Below are 19068 nucleotides of genomic sequence, written 5' to 3'. Positions count from 1 at the left end.
TGGTGGTAATACCAGCATATGCAGTGACGCAAGGACCTGATTTAAAAAAAAACCCCAAAACCAACAACCTCCAAACTTAAACTAGGTTATAAAGAATCTTTCCTTTCAGAATTATTTTTAACACAGATCAGTTCTCATGTTTCAGTGCCTGCTTGCACAAGTATTTGTACGGGCACAATTGAAGGACTTAGTTCAAGGAAGGAACAGGAATGGGTCAAGGAGAGAACAGTGGGCTTACACCATCATGAGGAGAAAATATTTGTCAAACTCTGTTCTCCCAAAATTCTTTATTTGAAGAATATGGTCCTTTAATGTGGGCAGTTTCAAAGGATTTATCTCCACAGACTGGAATTACAAACTTGATTTTTTTCTGAAAGATGATTACTGCATGCAGTATAAATGCTCAAAATACTTGATATGACTGCCTGTTTGGTTTCTAGAGACAAGAACTGGAGCTGTTACCCTGAAAAGGGAATGGAAAAAACAAAACTTGACAGAAGTAATCTTTCTTCTATATATTTGAAAGCATTCAGCACTGTTCTCTCTTGAGGCTTTATTGCCAAAGTGACTTGGAACCTGTCCTCAAAATCCTGAGCAGAAAGGGCACATGTGTTTTCATTTCCCACTGTTGTGTTGTCTAATGCGAATAGTTGATGTTTTTCAGGGGGAATACCTCCAGCTGCATTGGGCTGGAGTTGCCATTTTCAGCAGTCGCACTTAAATTTCCTGGGAACTGTTGTAAACTGATAAATGTCTTGCCCTATCTTTTCAATGTGGCTTTTTTAATTCTGAGAAATCCGTTGTTGCTTACCACAAAGAAATCTGGAAATTTAGATTTTCTTTGTCATGCAGCATGGATCTGATTAGAAAGTACAGCTTTGGCTGCCTTGCACTGGTTTCCTCCAGTAATGTAGACCTCTTGCTTAACTTTATAACCTAGAGAACTGGGTTTTCTTAAAGGATTGGCCGTTGTTTAAGTGCATTTTTCAGTGATGTCTTTTTTCAATTGAACTGTTATGTGCTGCTGATAATGCAATAATGTACAATCCTTTCAGCATGCCCATAAATCAGTAGGTGTTCTGTAAATATATATGTACACATATGTAATGCTCTCTGTTTACTGATTATGAAACCATGTAATACAGGTTGTTGTTGGCTTATGCTGAAACTTCTTGAAAGAAGCCCACTTTGAAAATGTGTTGCTGTTGAAGCTAATATTATGATTCAGGTACTGTCTTTCAAAAGTACTGCATTTCAAATTTGTTTTAAGAGACACATAGGTAAATCCTGCTGTATGGTGTTATCTATACTAATGTGTGGTGTTTGTTTAAGAAAACTATTGGGTATTTCCATAAACTTTAAATGTCTGCATCTCCTTATTGGCCACTGCCCCCAATCAACTTAAGTGCAATTTGTTATACAGATGGCAGTCTATTAATTTTGGTGTCCTGTGGCTACAGCTTGTGGTTTTAGATGTATAATGAATGAGAAGTCATTTATAAAATTAACAAGGACTCAGATTACTTTTTTGCTTCTTAACTAGAAGCTTTGTGTCTTAACTGGAAAAATTGAGCGTACAGTTGAGCGTACTAAACTGTTTTCTTTCCCTTCCTACGTGTTAGACAGAGGGAAGGGCCGCCAGAGGCAAGCTATTTTGGGAGAGCACCCATCATCATTTAGACATGATGGTTATGGTAAGTAATGTAGGATGACAGGTGGTTATGATTTCTTTACATGTTCTGTGGAATTCTAAATGTTCAATCAATGCTTAACTGCAGACTCCTACAGCAATGAGTAGTTCACTACTGTGCTGTATGTGTGGTGCTGCCAGTCCACATTCTGAAAATGCTGGTGATTCACTGAAATCTATGTGCGTTTATTGCCGTACCTCTTCCTTTCATAGAGAGCATTCAGCTCCACAAATTTATTCCTTGGAAGACTGTTTTCTTTAAGTTGCTATCACCCTAGCAATGGATGGAAAATGACATATGTACTGGGAAAGCAGTTTTCTTGCAGAAAATGGCAACATAGCTTGATCAATGATTTGGTTCAACAGAGTTCTTTGTTCTTGCATGCAAAGCTGTGAATTGTGGACTTTGCGTTTCTTCTAATTTAGCTAATGTTGAAAAGGTATAGCTATGTGACTGTATAAGAATGATGTGGAATTAGTGCTGCAGTTTTTACCGGTGCCATCTGTAAATGAAGATCTGCTGTCGCTTTCATGTGTTGGACCAGGAACTCAGGGTTGAGAAACTAAAGTCCCCAGTTAGATGTGACTTCTCTACTTATTTACTCTCTTAACCCTTAGATGCAATGTGATTTGTCTTGTCTCTTTCTTTGCAAATGTATTTATATTTTACAGTGTAGGTTGACCTTCTACCTACTATTTCTGAAGTTTCTTCAAATTTCCAGAATGTCCAAGTGCCACCTTGTATTTATTCACTGATGTTCTTTTTTAATTTTTCTGATATACCTTTCTACATTAAATAATGTGTCTGTCTCCTCCTATACCACTGTCTCCCCCTCATTACTGCTTTTTGCTGGGGAAAAAAGGACAAAAGGTTCTTTTTATACTTGTCTGATGTGAATTTCACATTATTTTTGTCTCAGAAGAAGAGGGATCCTCTCCTTGGTCTGTAGTACTGATGTTTTCTATAAGCAGAAGTGTTGCATACTAGTAATGTCTCTTCATTAAAAAAAAAAAAAAAAAAATTGTTTATTTCACTGAAACTTGTCACTTTACCTGTAGTGGAAAATAGGACAGCATTCATTTTGCATTAATGCAGGAGTTTAAGTATTCCTGTTTCTTACAAATGAGCTGTTTGTAGACAGGCAGTCTTCTGACTTAACCTCTTGTCTCTGGGAAAGAGCTGTGTCATCTTGTCTCCTGACCTCTGGCTTAAAGTTCACTCCTTTTCGTTTGTTTTCCTTACTTTGTAATATTCTTTCTCAGTGTCATCTAGCTCTATAAGTAGACATATCAATATTGCTGAAGGTTTATTTTAAATATTGCTTCTGATAGGTTTATGTGCAAATGTTTTGTATGGTGCAGGGAAGATACTATTTTTATAATTACTGAAATACCCTTTTTTCACTTTTGTATAAAAACAACACCATGAAACAGCTCCTTCCTTCTTGTCTGGTAATGTAAGAAGAGATTAGGGAATAGAAGAGGGTTTGTTTTGTTTTGGGTTTTTTGTTTTGTTGTTTTTTTAATTGGAAAAATAATTAATGGAAACTGCTGTAACATTGTTTCCCCCGCTCCTTTAAATATGCATTATGTATGTGGGTTTTAGTGCATTTAAGTAGTGAAACTTGTTTCAAACAATATGAAAGCATGGTCTTCCATCTTCTTAGGGTCACATGGTCCTTTATTGCCCTTGCCAAGCCGGTACCGAATGGGATCCCGGGACACTCCAGAACTTGTTGCTTACCCGTTGCCCCAGGCATCCTCCTCTTACATGCATGGCGGAAATCCTTCTGGGTCAGTTGTCATGGTTAGTGGGTTGCATCAGCTAAAGATGAACTGTTCAAGGGTCTTCAACCTGTTCTGCTTGTATGGAAACATTGAGAAGGTAAGGCATAATTTATTAAAAACTTGGAAACTACTATTGTAACTTTAATTGTTTTGGAAAAAGCTTGGCTGAGATGGTCTAAAAATATTTCCTAATAACTTATAAACCACTTGGTTGAGCTGTTTGTTGCAATGTCATTTTTTTTTTTCCTTGTCTATGGTAGGTGAAATTCATGAAGACTATTCCAGGCACGGCACTGGTTGAAATGGGTGATGAGTATGCTGTGGAAAGAGCTGTCACACATCTCAACAATGTCAAGTTATTTGGAAAGAGACTTAATGTCTGGTAAATATGTTTTATCAGATCAATATTCTACCAGTGGGCAGATGGAATGAGGTTGCAAACGGACAATATCCCGTTATTCTGCTATCATTGCTGGAGTTATGATTTCCAATTTATAACTATTTATTTATTACTATTTATACTTTTATTTACTATTGTTTATATTAACAAAATATATGGGCATTACATGGATTGGCTGTTAATAAACTGTGTTCTCTAATGTGTCTTACCTATCCTTTCTACTTTTTTTTTTTAAGGAAGGTGTCAGATCCAAGCCATCTTGTTCTCCTATTTCAAATCATTGTAAAGAAATGTCAGCTCCGTTATGATTAGATCAATAATCTGTGTACAACATATGCAAGTCTTAATTACTTAAGAAACTTTAACTGTATATATCCTTAAATCCCAGTGTTTCCAAGCAGCATTCAGTAGTTCCAAGCCAGATATTTGAACTGGAGGATGGAACGAGTAGTTACAAGGATTTTGCAATGAGTAAGAATAATCGCTTCACCAGTGCTGGCCAAGCATCTAAGAACATCATCCAACCACCCTCTTGTGTGCTGCATTATTATAATGTCCCCCTGTGTGTAACTGAAGAAACATTTGTAAAGGTAGGCAGTTTAAATGTCTGTGATATGTAGTGCTTTGGGGCTCTAGCCTACCTTTATTTTACACTATGCTACTTTTTAAAAGAAATAACTGAGATAGTTACAGCATAGCTACTGGAAGAGAACTGTTTTTTAAAATAGGTTTGTAACCTCTCCTATATAGAAGGTGCTATATTTTCACAATTCTGGCATTCTTTGTTTGTTTGTTTGCTTTTTTATGTGAGAAGCAAGGTCTTGGAAATAAAGTTGAGGAGCTTAATGTGTTTTTTGTGGAAGAAGGGGGAAAGACTCACACAAAGCCAAATACAGGGAAAGTTAGGACTACAATTCACAGAAGATTTACTGACTCCCTGAGATGGTTACTGTAATGATTGCTCAGATGTTTTGGAATGGAGAAGCATGCACCTGGAAAATGTGCACAGTTGAGTCCTAAATGAACTCTGGATGCTTAAAACATGCAATACTGGGCCTCTCAAGTAGAGGCAGTGGTAAAACCAATGACAGTTCAGTGAGTTCTTTTTCAGTTCAATAAAGGTATTTTTTTTTTCTAAGCTCTGTCTGAAAGATAACTCTGGTTCACGAGTGGTGTGCTTGTATGTACAACTTCTGAGCTACTGTATTGAAGTGGGAATGTAAAAAAGAACATGTTTTTATTTAAATATGTTGTTTGAGGTAGTAGTGATACTGGTATTCTTAACAATTTTTGTGCATATATAATCATATTTATCATGGGACAGCACAGATATAGGACCATTGTTTTGTATACTATAGAATGGTATTCTAAAGAGTTAACAATCACAGCATATTTTTTAAATAATAATTTGACATAAATTCTTGGAAGATCCTCTTAAAGAGTCAGTATTTTCCTTTTTGTGTGTGTCTTCCAGGAACTTGGGGTTTTTGATAATGTGTTTATATGCATTTTTACTTGGAGTTTTACCTCTTATTTTATTTTTGTGACAGTTATGTGAGGATCATGAAGTTCTCAGCTTTATTAAATACAAAGTGTTTGATCCAAAACGTAAGTAAACTTTGACCTGTTTGGGGACTTACTTGAATTACAGTTTTGATAAAAACATACACTGTCAGGAGACGTTACTCATTCCCTCCTTCCCTTTTTTATTTCTCACTTTGACAGCTTCTGCCAAAACACTGTCTGGTCTGTTGGAATGGGAATGTAAGACAGACGCAGTGGAAGCTCTCACTGTACTTAATCACTACCAGATAAGAGTCCCAAGTAAGTAAATTTTACTGATCTTAACTGCTATAATTTTTTTTTCTTGTTTTCTTTCATGTTGATACTGCCTTTGTAAAACATAAGGCTTCAGCAGCTCAGTCTGCAGCCAAAAACTGCATCGTTCTTAGTATATGTATATGTGCTATATTTTATAGCTATATACATATACTGTACTCTGTATTACAGTATATAAATACTATATAATTTAATCTATCGTTTCCATTAGTTTCTATCTAAATGGCACTCCTTCCTCTTAGTTTTTGAGTCAGCCTGTAGGACTCAAAATATGCTCTGCAACTTTGAAGTTATGGAAAGATGGGGGAGGGGGGGAAGAAACTGGTCTGGGATAAAAAGAGGGCAGGCAGGAAAAGTATTAAAATCCACTGTCATCAAAATCAAACCTAATGGATAATGTCTTACTGAAGCTTTTCATATCTTTCACAATAAATGCAGAGAAATCTGCAGTATCTTTAGGCAGAAGATTCTCTTAAGTCACACAGCTTACTGCTCTGAATTAACTGCTTCTGTAGTGGGTTCTTTTTCAAATCAGAAATCGCGAGGCCAAGCTGAGTTTAGCTCCAAACTGGTAGGAATGGAGAGGGAGTTTACCTGCTAAACAAGTACACAATAGGACAGATCTGCACTGGACAGTTAACATCGTTCACTGGATTAAATGGAATTTTTCCAGGTGTTCACAGACATAACTTTGAATCCAGCCCAGGGTCTAATATTATTTTAAACTACCTTCTCCAAACTATTCTGAATTTGTCTCCCTGTCAAGTGTTAACAGTTGAAATCTTTCCTATCCCTCCCTCCCATCCTCACCCCTGTTGAGAAGGTTTGTCCACCTTCTCAATAATGGACTGAGATTACTTCAGGGGCAGAATATTTTTTTAAGGTATTATTGATAACATATTGTTCACAATTTCAGATCTATCTCAGTTTGGAGAGGCGATAACAGCAGAAGAACTTACTCTTTCAATATGAAATAGGCAAACCCTAATGTATAATCAAATATAGCTATGTCAGGAAAAGACAGTATTTTAAAACAAGGACTGCTGGTTAAGACTTGCTGTTACAAGATTGTCTGAGGTTCGCTGAACCAGGAGGACATATCTTCCATTACCTGAGACACTAATGAGTGCTGCCATCTGTGGATCTGAGCAGCCTTTTCAAATAGAGGGGGGGTTGTTTTGTGCTTTGCTTTCTGTAGAGGCCTGAAGGGTGTGCTGGACATCCTGCAGTTCTTTCTCAGTCAAACACGTGTAAATACTGTCCAGTGCCCATCTGTCTCTGATAGAAATGCCACATTCTAAGTCTTGACTTCCTTAAATATCTATGCCTTTTGCCTTTGAAATTACCTTTTAAATACTGCTTTTATAAATAGTTCAGCTAGGAGGAGGGGCAGTCATCATGGTGAAGTCTTTCTTGCGTATACTACAATATTTGGAATTCTGTCTACATTCCTTTGCGACCAGATCCATCACTTTGTTTTTATGTCTAAAAAATGCTGGTAGACTATCAGTAACATCTACTTTACACTTCATCTGGTGTCTGCAGGCAACTGGTGGGGGTAGGTCAGGGGGTGTGAGCCAAATCTACCAAATTGGCAAACTTGTCAGATTATGCATGGTGATCTTGATCAGCAGGAGACCTATGCTCAGTAAAATGCCCTGAGTATGTTATATGTTGTCTCCTGACAGATGGCTCCAACCCTTACACCTTGAAGCTTTGCTTCTCTACTTCATCCCATTTATAGAGGAGAGGACAGCATGCTAAGAGCTACGTTCACCTTAATTTGCAAGTTTAAAACTATACTTCATTCACAAAGCTCTAAAGTGGTTGTTCTAATGTTGCCTTGTTTCAACTTAATTCTAATATCTTCTATCTTGTTTTATAATAAATGTATGTTCCTTCATAAATACAAAACAGATTTTTTTCTTTTTGCCTCTGAGAAGTACGTGTTGTAAGCTTACTACAAAATTTGTATTTTGTTAGTGTAGGATCTTCAAATGTCTAAAGAAGCACCAGTAGTATAAAGAAGATTGTTTTCTTCCAAAAACGAAATATATTTGCATTTTCGATAATGTTAAAGATTAGCAATTATTTTTCCATTTGTAGTTTTAATTGGCAGATAGAACTATTACATCAGAATTTTAAATGTAGAACTTGTTTTTAAGTATGTTTAGTGAAGTATGTTGCAATACTAAAAAGCTTGTATTTATAAAATGCTTTAATCAGGTTAATGTTGCACATACAGAATTTTTAGTAGTATAGACTTGATTTATAGTTCAAACAAAGCTAATGTAGAAAATTAAGTATGTACACGTGTATGGTGTGAATTCATACTTATTTAAAGTGGTTTTGTTTTGTTTTTTTTAAACTATTTTCCATTTGCATTGGCATGATGCCATCTATAGCTAGTCCCACCGTAGGGGCCTTTTAAAAATTAAAATTGCAAGCCTGTATCAATGTGTTCATTCTCATTTTCCATAATTTAAACTTAAAGCTTTGGTGTTCAACATATCCTCTTGACATTTTTATTTGAATAGTGGTTTTGACATACTTAATGGTAACAAGTTAGATATGTGAAAAAATTGATTGCAATAGAAACCAAGGTGGTAAAAATAGTTAAAACAAAAAGCAAGCCCCACCATACTCTCTCATACCTGGACAGTTAATTCGATGTTTTCTTTTGTTTCATCTTATACATCTGTTATGACCATGAAAGAATTCATACAGTGAATAGACTTGGCTAGCCTCTCACTTAAACTGAGGTAATCTAGGTGGGATTCAGATAATGTAACTAATTACCTGATGTGAAATTAATGATGTGAGGAATCTTTCACTTTGGGGAAGCTGATTTGCTTTGTCCCAGTGCTTTGAAACCTCTGTTCTCTCTTCTAGAACTGGAGTTGCGTCTTACTTGGGCTAAACCCCCAGAAATGGGAATCCAAGCAGGGAAGTCTGGGAGCTGTTGTCCTGGGCTCTGTGTTCTCTTTTCTGAGTTTGCAGAAAAGTGTTTAGGGCTTTTTTTTGTTCTGCTCTTAGTGATCAGAGAGAAGTTATTTTATCAGATATTTTATGTTTTGTAATGCAAGATCTTTGTTCTATCTTTACGGATTTTATCCATATCCATGCTTTATGCAAGATTATTTGTGCAGTATGCTTGTCCTTGAGAGATTATGTTGCAGTATGTTTACAGACTATGGGCATTGCACACATCTTTAAATACAGGCTGGATTTTCCCCATTCTTAATTTCAAGGCAAATCCACCTTATCATACAAGTGAAAATGTGTCAGCTGTCCTTCAGATTTTCTCACCCACAATGATTCATTTTTGCCCTGTCTGCCTCCATTTTGTTCATGCTTCAGGTAATGAGTATTTCAGGTATTTAAATCAGGCTTCTAATGTGTCTGAACTGGGAACTGAAGGACAGCTGCTCTTTGGCAGCTCTTTCTGCATAGGGTTTGGAATAATACTAGCCTCCTGTCTGGTAGGTGGCAAACTGACTTGCATTTTAGGAGTACTGCTAATACTCTTTCAGCCTTGATGCTTTTCCCCTAGAAACTGCTTCCAGAGAGCTCCAGCGTTAGGAGGCTGTGTGCCATATCTTACTACTTGCCCACAGAAATGCTGGGAACTAGTGAAGTGTTTTGTGCTGCCTAGTCTTAACTGTAAAAGGTCTTCCAATCATTGATTTCTCTCCCATCGACTTGAACATTCTGTGGAAACCTGTTTCTTCTGTTATAACTTGCTGTTGTATTAATGTAGTTTCAGAAGTCAAGTTGTTTGAGCATTAAAAATAGTATGTTATCTGTTGGTCCAATTTGGGATGTAGGATGAGTGACCCTTAAAGCATTCAGGTTTTATTAAAAAAAAAAAAAAAAAAAAAAAGCACTTTAATGTTTCAGTGTCCTCAGTGGATCACAGCATTCAGTGCCTAAGATGTTCAGGTGAAAGGCATCTTTCCTGTGGCTGCCCGGATCAAACAGAGAACAGACTACTTCCAGGTGTATCTGTTCCAGGTGTATCTGAGAGATGTGACACCAGCTGGAAGTCCCAAATGGAAAACGAGAAGCCTGTGCTACATGGGGAAGAAAAGAGAGGAGACTGATAAATTGCTGAAGCTTCCTTCTTAAAATAATCATATTGTTCATGTAAAAGCTAAGAACGGGAAAGATTCCTTGTTGGTGTTCTGCTGTAAAAAGAAAATAATGTCTTCTCTTGGGCCTACAAGGGTGGATGCTTGTCCTCAGGTACGAATGAGGCTGGTCTCCTCCTTCCACAAATGAGGTCTGTGTTCACCTATAATCTTGCTCTTTAGAAGAGAGCCAAAACAGTGGGGCAGGTGAAGAGTTAGTTGCTTCATGGGGAGTGAAGTTTGTCTATCATTTGGCAGCAGTATTGGTATACTTGTTAGACTAAAAGTAAACCATTAAGGTCTCGATGCAGTTTTTTATGTCTGTTTTGCATAAGCCATACAAGCAAATTAGTGAACATTGCTATGCACATTCCCTGCTTGTGAGCAGCTGGCATGCACACTATAATAGCTTCATGTCTGTTCCACTGTTTTTTGTTTTTTAAAAAGCTTATTTTTTCTAATTGATCACCTTTGATTGGAGCTAAATGTTATATTGAGGTGGAGATCTGTTCATCTTCTCTCATGATACTCTAATCCTTGTTTATATTTATTTTTCCTTATATGCAAGAAGTGGGAATAGTTGCTTTTTGACTTTCTATACCACCACAGCAAGATAGTGTATCGCTAGGGTGATGTAAGAAAAGATTTAAAAGAAACCATTCAGGAAGTGTTTGAGTGTCTTGCTTTATGAAAGAAATGATACAACTTAATGTGGTGTCACTAAGTCTGTCTTTTAGTAAGGGATAATGTTTAGGGTAAGCTGGCTTGTAACTGGCTGAAACCCTCTTTGTTGTAATTAAATGCAACTTGCTCCTTTTCCTGCTGTGTGTTTTCTTGTGAACAGTGCTTGAACTTGTTTGAGTGTTATGACGGCTTAGCAGGAGATGTTTAGTCTCTTCTGTTAAGTAATACATTGAAGTCTGGGAACATGAACACACTTGCTCAAGTTTTTTTTCCACTTCTGGAATGTGTTTAAACATCTTTGGGATTTTTTGTGTGTCCTCTTTTCAGAATACCTTGTATTCTTACATTTGTAGCTACTAGTGGGTTTTTTAGCCATTTCAGGTTTTTATGTCTACCTAGTCTATTGGTTTATTACCTTCTGACAATTACAGAGGTGATGATAATCTCAAAAACAATCTTGTTTGCATTGGCATGGCTTTGGCCAGAAATAGTGTGCAAGAAGGTATGGGAAAATAAAACACTAGTTACAGGCTCAGCTTCCTGTGAAGAGTTCTTAAAGCACAAAATACCATTGCTCTGATTCTGACTTTAAACTAGATGTAGCTGTGCTGCGGTTGAGAGCCTCCCACCTTCATATATCTGGTGTATAAAAGGTAACTTAAGATTCCTGCTGTAAAACTTGCCTTGCGGTGGTTGCATGTATCACTTTGCATGTTTGATACTATGGCCAAGCAATGCTCTGGCATATTGTCATAGAAGAGCTCATAGTGCCCTCTGAATATGTGGCAAAAATGGCCTTAAGGAAACAAACCATGTTGATTTGGGTCCTCTGGTAGCAACAGTCCCAAAGAAAGGGAAAACTGTAAAGGGAAAAGCAGCCTGGTGCTCCACAGAACGTTTCCTATGTCTTGGTTAGCTGCTGATACTGTGGTGCTGTCCTACATTGTAGGTTGTGTTGCTTTGAGACTGGTGAGAAAGGCCTGACTGAGTAACAGCAGGAGAGAAGTATGTTGTGTGACCTGATCTGTTGTGAAATTCGAGAGTGAATGGAGAATCCTATGTAATAAAGGGACAAGTGGTGCTGCAAGACCTCTGGAAGGAAGGCACTAAGGAAGAAGGGGTAAGCACAGTTCACTAGACCTGCATTTCTCTCCCAGACTGTGCGGCTTGCAAGGGTGGGAGGTGGACATTAAACTGCAGCTGGATGAAGTGGTCTGATATATGGGATCTCCCCTAAGGCCATCCTATCTTAGAAGTGAGGTGTCTTTCACTTTCTTAATTTCTTCAAGCTTGTGGTCTTAAAAATTACCAACAAAAATAGCACATGTTTTAAATTAATTTAGGCTCATCCCAGCTTACCTTTGCTTCCATAAGGAATGGTCTGGGAGTAGACCGGAATGTGAAAAATGTTAATAGTATTCATCAGGGAAGTCAGATGTCTGGTGTCATTCTTCATCTGTAAAACAAGGGATTTCAATTTTTTTCCCTCACCTGTTAAACCTTATGCATGTTAAGTGAGTAGTAAGACAGTATCTTCTCAGTGGCACCATTAAAATCGACACTTGTGGAGAGGGATGATCAGATGTGCTCATGTGATAATGTGGTGTTTCTAGCATGCTGTTCGGCTGCCTTACAGAAGCTGGCAGGGGCATAGTCTGAGATGAAAAGCTGACACAAACAGCTGTTCAGAGTTTGGGATGGTGAGGCCCCCAAGTTCTATTGCTAAAGCATCTGATTTGATAAAGGGTGAAGAGCTTCCATTTCTAGACAGTTGTATCATCGAGTTAAAAGAACAAAATATTTGTGTTCTCTTAAGTCTCCTAATGCGCAATACTCTTTCCCTATTAAAAATAGAAGATTTCTTTCTCCAAGGACTGTCATTCCCCCAGGATGTGGAGGAACCTAATGCAGCCAGATTACTTGTGCTGTGCTTTGGCCATGTCCCCCTAAAGGAAACAACCTCCATCCCTTTCCTTGTGTTCAAAAAACCTTTGGTATCTGTCCTGTGCCAAGCCTTCCCATTCTGGCCTTTCACAGCCAGCTCCCTGGGCTAGAGCCATGCATTAATTCAGGTAGGTTCTCTGCTCTTCCTCTTGACTGTTGCAGCTGCTGATGTGAGGTCTTAATTTCTGACATGTTTTATTTAACTCTTTCCTTCTCTGATGTTCATGGAGCAGCTGCAGACTGAGTGGGTCTTCATGCAAGGGAATGAGTGCTCCTGCAGGAATGTGCCAGGGAGCCAGCACCTATTAAAAAAGCAAGATAATTAACCCTCTTTTTCAAAGCATCTGGGATCCAGGAATACAAATTAGACCTGGCAGGGGCAGTATAGCAGTTTCTAGAACAAAACACTGAAATGACCTTGTAGCATGGGGGATGGCTGAGGTTGGCAGTTGCTGCAGAATACAGGATGTAGTTATTCAATTTCATATAAACCATTACTTGTTTGTTTATTTTCTCATACTACCTTTTCTTCTTTCCATTTGTGTTCTCATCCTTCTTCAAGCTACTAAGAAAACTAAATGGCATATGTTTGTGCTCTACTCAAATTTAAGTGGGTAGTAGTCAAATAAGCCCCTAGAAGGTATTAGTTGGAGTGCTTGCTTACTAAAACTCTCCTCCTGAATTTTCTGTCACTTAGGCTGTTAGTGCAGCAGACTTTGGATATTTCAGGAAGCACAATTTGTATTAGTTGATGCTTTCTCTATCATCTAAGTGTAAACTTCTGGCCATTTTAAACTTAATGCCACGGATGCAGGGATTTACATGTAATATAGATTATGCTTCTATTTTCTCTTCTGTTAACCACAGAACTGGAACTGCTAAATCAGATTAAGTCAGTAGACTTTAGCTAAGCGTCCTGTCAAAAGGCTTTAGGAAAGCGTCTAAGAAATAGCCTGGTCAGACAGGGTAATTTTTTTTTTGAAGATACTGCATGGCTTCTGTCTGAAACATGGTAACCTAAAACTTCACTAGTTCAAGGTGGAAATCCCACTCACTGAGCTTTTAATTCTCACCTGTATTCTTGGGGGGTGCTTTAAATCCAAAACAAGCTCCTGAGTTCTGAGGATAGAGCTCAAACTGGAATATTTTAGTTATACTTAAATGTGTTCCTCTTGCCCCAATAATTATGTGGAGGTTTTTCATCTTTTTGTTGCTATATAGACAAAGACTTGTCTGGGCCTTTTTAAGGATCCTTTTTGTGCCTCTAACTTCCTTTTTGTGTCCTTTTAAAGTGAAGCAACAAGAACTAACCACAGGATTTCAGATTAGGACTGTGCTATTGACTTACTTCAAAGCGTTTCAGAGTAACATGCTCTCTAGTGTTGCCTTTTTTTTTTTTCCAGCTATAGCTTTCATCTAATAATAAAAAAACTACCCTAATAGTCTAAAGGACAAGTTTCTCTCCATAAAGAGAAGTAACGTGATAATACTGCCCCATTTCTTCCCCATGTGATCCCAAGTTCACAGCTAAGTGTGACCCTGCTCTTGGTTTTCCCAGCATAGGCTATAACACACCATTTATGTTTGAGTGTTGATTCAGCCTGCCCCTGCCATTACTTTCAGTGTCTGCATCTTTGACCCTGTCATTGCAAAAAAAAAAAAAAAAGACCTCTTCCTTTTTATCTCACAAAGCTTCCAAACAAAGCTTGTTCATCTGTCTCTTTTCTGCACATTTTGAAACTTCCTAAGAAATAGAGCAGGGATATTTGGGGATGCAAGGACAACAGAAGCTAATCTTATTCTTCGAGACTGGCAGGAAGGAATGAGTGGTAGCTCCTGTCCTGAAACTGCCAGCACAACCTCCATTTCTTATTGCTGAAAACAGACTCAGCTTACGCACTTCTCTCTTGTACTTAACACTGCTTCTATCTTATGCTCCTCTTGAGATGCTGGTATTCCTCATTTCCCCAGTCATTGTGTGACAGCCTATACCCTGCATTGGCCTGATTCCTATTAAAGATCATCAAGGTCAGTGTTCCCAACAGTGTCATCCTCTTCTGTGCCTGCTTTGAGTTGTGTATGAGGTTTGAGCTTAGGTCTGCTAGCTGGGAGGTTTAGCTTCTGAACCAAGGAGGGTGGGAGTCTGTCCTGACACAGCAAAGCCTCAAAAACAAAGTGCCCGGAGCTCCTAGTTTTGCTGGTAGCTCAGAAACTTGTCCACACTTGTCCTTAAAGCTCGATGAGTCTATTTACCTTTTGCAAAACATGCTGCCAATAACCCTGAATCAGCTTTGTAGCTAGGGCAAATACAACACAGAGATTAAGCTGATAACTACTGCATTTTGCTTTGTGCCCTTTCCAAGTACAGACTATTTCACTGCTGAGATCTGAGGAAATGGCGGATGGAGAGGCTGACGCTGTGTTTACCTGGAAGATACTGTTCTTATCTGCTCTGTTAACAGGGAGCTGAGCAAAGGAGCAAGAGAAACATGAGCACACCTTTTGGCTCCTGGTCACACCAGCAGTACAGAACAACAACAAATGTCTGTGCTGCTGGCCTGTAAAGCAGAGAAGCTTTCAGAGCAAGGCTGGTTGAGTTTATAGACAGGTTCTGGTAGACTGATTGCTGTAAAAGGGAATCTTTTCATGCTATTTAGGTAGCGCTGGGCTTGGTACAAGGTAGCTCTGTACCTGGCTTGCATGTGCTGAATGCATGAGGCTCAAGATCTTTGACTTCCCTGTTGTTTTCTTGCCTGTTCTTCCTGGTTTACTAGTGAAATGGTGAAATGGAGCAGCTTGCCCCTGCAGTGTACCCATGCAGCTTGTTTGACACTGGGCATTGCATTGGTCCTCACAGGCACAGCCAGTGTGCCTGCCCTTGTCCTCACACAAGTCCACACTTTGCAGGGGAATGTCACTGGACTGGTGGTTGTCTTGCGTGGCCCTGAGGCTGTGTGAATAACCTGCTCATGCATGGGTTTTGCTTGCTGGGCTGCATGGGGCCAGGACCCACCTAGTTTCTGCCAGGAATCTGGTGGGCGAGGAGGTGAGGTCAGTGAAGGATTTTTCAGCTACTTCCCTACAGCCCTTTCACAACAGACTCCTCTGGTTCCTTTCAGGGCCTGTGGTTCTGCCTATAAATAAATGATACAATATTTAATAAAGAGGATACAAATATGACTTTAAATGGTGTGTAGTCCTGAATTCCTTTTGTGCCAGGCACAGCTCAGCTTATGCAATCCTGGGTTGCCTTGTTTATCTGAAATACAAAAGGCTGCTGGGGAAGAACAGACAGGGCCCTGAGTGGGCCCTGTTCAGGACCCAAGCACGTGCAGCTCTGCTGTTGTCAGGTTTCTGCAGCATTTTCACTGAATTGCTATCTGAAATGTTCCCTGGTCCCCTGTCCTCAACTTATTTCTTCTGGCAATTGAAGAAGGAAACTTACTATCTCAAAGTAACAAGCAGAGATTTAATGTTGTGTTCATGTGGCAAGGCCAGTTGGAGCAAGGAGATCATTGCATTCCAAAGTGCTTGGCATGGTGTGGTGGGTTGAGTCTGGCTGGATGACAGATGCCCACCAAAGCTGCTCTATCACTCCCCTTCTCAGCTGGACAGGGGAGAGAAAATATAATACAAGGCCTGTGGATTGAGATAAGGACAGGGAGACATCATTCACCAATTGCTGTCGTGGGCAAAACAGACTCAACTTGGGGAAATCAGTTTAATTTATTGCCAGTCAAAATCTGAGTAGGAGTGAGAAATAAAACTGAATCTTAAAACATTGCTCCCCCTCCCCCTTCTTCCCAGGCTCAACTTCACTCCTGATTTTCTCTTCCTCCTCCCCACCAGTGGTGCCAGGGGATGGGGAATGGGGGTTGCAGTCAGTTCATCAACATGTTGTCTCTGTCGCTCCTTCCTCCTCAGGGGAAGGACTCCTCACACTCTTTCTCTGCTCCAGCATGGAGTCCCTCCCACGGGAGCCAATTCTCCACGAACTTGTCCAACGTGAGTCCTTCCCGCAAGCAGCAGTTCTTTACAAACTGTTCCAGCCTGGGTCACTTACACAGGCTGCAGTCCCTCAGGAACAGACTGCTGCTGTGTAGGTTCCCCATGGGGTCACAAGTCCTGCCAGCAAACCTGCTCCAGTGTGGGTGCCTCTCTTCACCGGTCCACAGGTCCTGCCAGGAGCCTGCTCCAGCACAGGCTTCCCACAGCATCACAGCCTCCTTTGGGCATCCACCTGCTCTGGCGTGGGGTCCTCCCTGGGCTGCTGGTGGATATTTGCTCTGCCATGGAACTCCATGGGCTGCAGGGGGACAGCCTGCCTCACCATGGCCTTCACCTCCAGCACCTGGAGCACCTCCTCCCCCTCCTTCACTGACCTGCGTGTCTGCAGGGTTGTTCCTCTCGCATATTCTCACTCCTCTCTCTGGCTGCAATTGCTATGTGCTGTTTTTTTTCTCCCTTCTTAAATATGTTATCCCAGAAGTACTACCACCATCCCCAACTGGCTTGGCCTTGGCTAGTGGTGGGTCTGTCCAGCATTGGTTCTATCACACAAGGGAAGCTTCTAGCAGCTTCTCACAGAAGCCACCCTTGTAGCCCCTCCTGCTACCAAAACCTTGCCACGCAAACCTAATACATGAGGGATTGAGCTTTGGCAATGACTGGTCTTTGGGTGTAATTCAGTGAATGAAGACAAACTGACCTGGAGATCATCAGGCAAATCGTGGACAATTACTTCAGCTTGCAAGGAGCAGTCCTTTGCTGCATATCTGGATGCTGTCTCTGAATTACTTCCTGTCTCCAATGTCCTCTGAGGCCTGGCAAATGAATTGGATGTGTTTGTCTTTCCTGGCTGCCTCCACTGCACCGCACCTGACCAAGGCTGGCCTAGCCACAGTTTACACGAGCGTAACAGGACCTTCTCTGCATAGGGGGTAGTATTACGTAAAAGTGCTCCTATGAATTGGATTGGTGAAACTGCGTTAAGACCCTTTGTGGGCGCAATTCCAGACTGAAGAAAGTGAAATACAGGCCACTTGACCTCTGAAAAGGCATGTGTGAGTGGGGTGCAATGCTTATTGGCAAATCCCTTTGAAACACCAAATTGAGTTTAGCTTTCTCGAGTGTCCAGGCCTGAATATCCTAGTGCTGTTGTAACAAGCTAAATTTTCTCCTAGAAAAAGCTGCAGAGCAAATATGAGCAAGCCCCATCTTACCTGGAAATGCATCAGGACAATTTTAGCCTAGTAATAATGTAGTGGCCATGTGGATCCTTCTGTGTTAAGTACTCTCCATCTCTTCCCAACCATGCACATGCTACATCTCCTCAGCCTCTGTTGCTCAAGGAATTGCAAATAAAACACTTTTGGCTCCTGCTACCTGTGTGCCAATCTCGCCTTGGCTTGTGCTGCGGTGTGCTGGGACCTGTGTGGCTTTTCCCAGTTGCTGCCCTTGGGGCTTTTCTCTGCACCAGTTGCAGTGAAAAGTAGATTGTCCTCCTGGGATGTCTCTTGGCTTGTGCTGAAGCCCCTCTTGGGCTGTGTATGGAAGATGCACAAAACACTCTGTGGGTTCCAAGTGGGAGCAAGCAACCTTGGCTTGTGGCAGCTGGGAGTCAGCAGGCTTCCTTCTGGCCAGGTAGGAAATCAGGGACAGCTCGATCAACTGTACTTTTGGAGCACGTGACCAGGAGAATTAGAACACAGAAGCCACTACTTTTGTATCTGTTAGTGTCTGTGGGTGGACAAACCAGGCTTTGGGTCCCTCTAGTCAGAGGGGGCAGGGCCTAGGGGGGCAACGGATCCTGCTGTTTCCTCCCTCAGGTCCAGGCTGGGGGCTCCCTGGGGCAGTGCTGGCAAGGGGAGATGAGCATGGCCTGCCCTGCTGGCAGGGGACAGCAGGTGGCAGCAAGAAATTCAGGTCCCTTTGCTCTGAGTTCAGCACTGGGGACCACTTGTGTTGACTTCTCCCTGGCACTTCACCTGGGAGCAGGAGTCTGCAGCCCAAGGCTGGCTGCTGAATTGGGGATAGTGAAATCTTACAAAAACTCTGTCTTAAGTAGGTTTTACGCTGCTTTTGGTTTGTGCTCATAGACTGTTTGAGGTCATGGGATGCTCTGCTGCAGCATCTGCACTGTATCACCAGCAGGGATGTACAAAGCTAGATGTGCTTGAATTTGGACTCTTATTCACCAGGCCAGCCACTCCAGCTTGTGTGGGACAATTTGCTGAGACATCTGTGAGTGAGGAAGGAGACTGTGTGTAGCGTGCCAAGGGCAGCAAGCATGTATGTGTGTGCTGAACACACCTATGTTTTGGAGAGGGAAATGTTCAGAGGCTGTTTCTGCAGAAGCCCATCCTTGCCTTGGGAATCCTCTCTGGGTTACCCAGAAATGTCCAAGTTGGAAAACTTGATGTCTGAATCTCTCCTGCAGTCTTGCCAGCTCTGGGGTGTGAGCTAAGACATCGCTGCAACCCCTTTCCTAAGAGTAGCATTGCAAAAGAGCTCCACTAGATAACTCAGAAACCTGGACTTGATTCTACTTTTGTAAGCAATTTAATCTATCAGGCAAGGGAGGCTATTTCATC

The 19068-nt window shown here is 40.7% G+C and overlaps 1 protein-coding gene across 1 annotated transcript in view; it reads left to right on the top strand.

The window, feature by feature from the left end:
• The window catches only part of HNRNPLL (heterogeneous nuclear ribonucleoprotein L like), a gene marked incomplete at both ends in the record, with an annotated part of 25974 nt that extends 18513 nt beyond the window's left edge, over positions 1-7461 (top strand). The window contains 7 exons of the mRNA XM_081998621.1: positions 1623-1694; positions 3358-3575; positions 3739-3860; positions 4267-4468; positions 5429-5486; positions 5604-5702; positions 7406-7461. Coding sequence (XP_081854747.1) covers positions 1623-1694; positions 3358-3575; positions 3739-3860; positions 4267-4468; positions 5429-5486; positions 5604-5702; positions 7406-7461 — 827 coding nt within the window. The remainder of the gene's footprint in view (positions 1-1622; positions 1695-3357; positions 3576-3738; positions 3861-4266; positions 4469-5428; positions 5487-5603; positions 5703-7405) is intronic.
• Positions 7462-19068: the final 11607 nt, after the last annotated feature.

Source organism: Phaethon aethereus, assembly GCF_964289735.1.
Source record: "Phaethon aethereus genome assembly, chromosome: 3".
Lineage (NCBI taxonomy): Eukaryota > Metazoa > Chordata > Aves > Phaethontiformes > Phaethontidae > Phaethon > Phaethon aethereus.
This window is presented reverse-complemented; position numbering and strand designations above follow the sequence as displayed.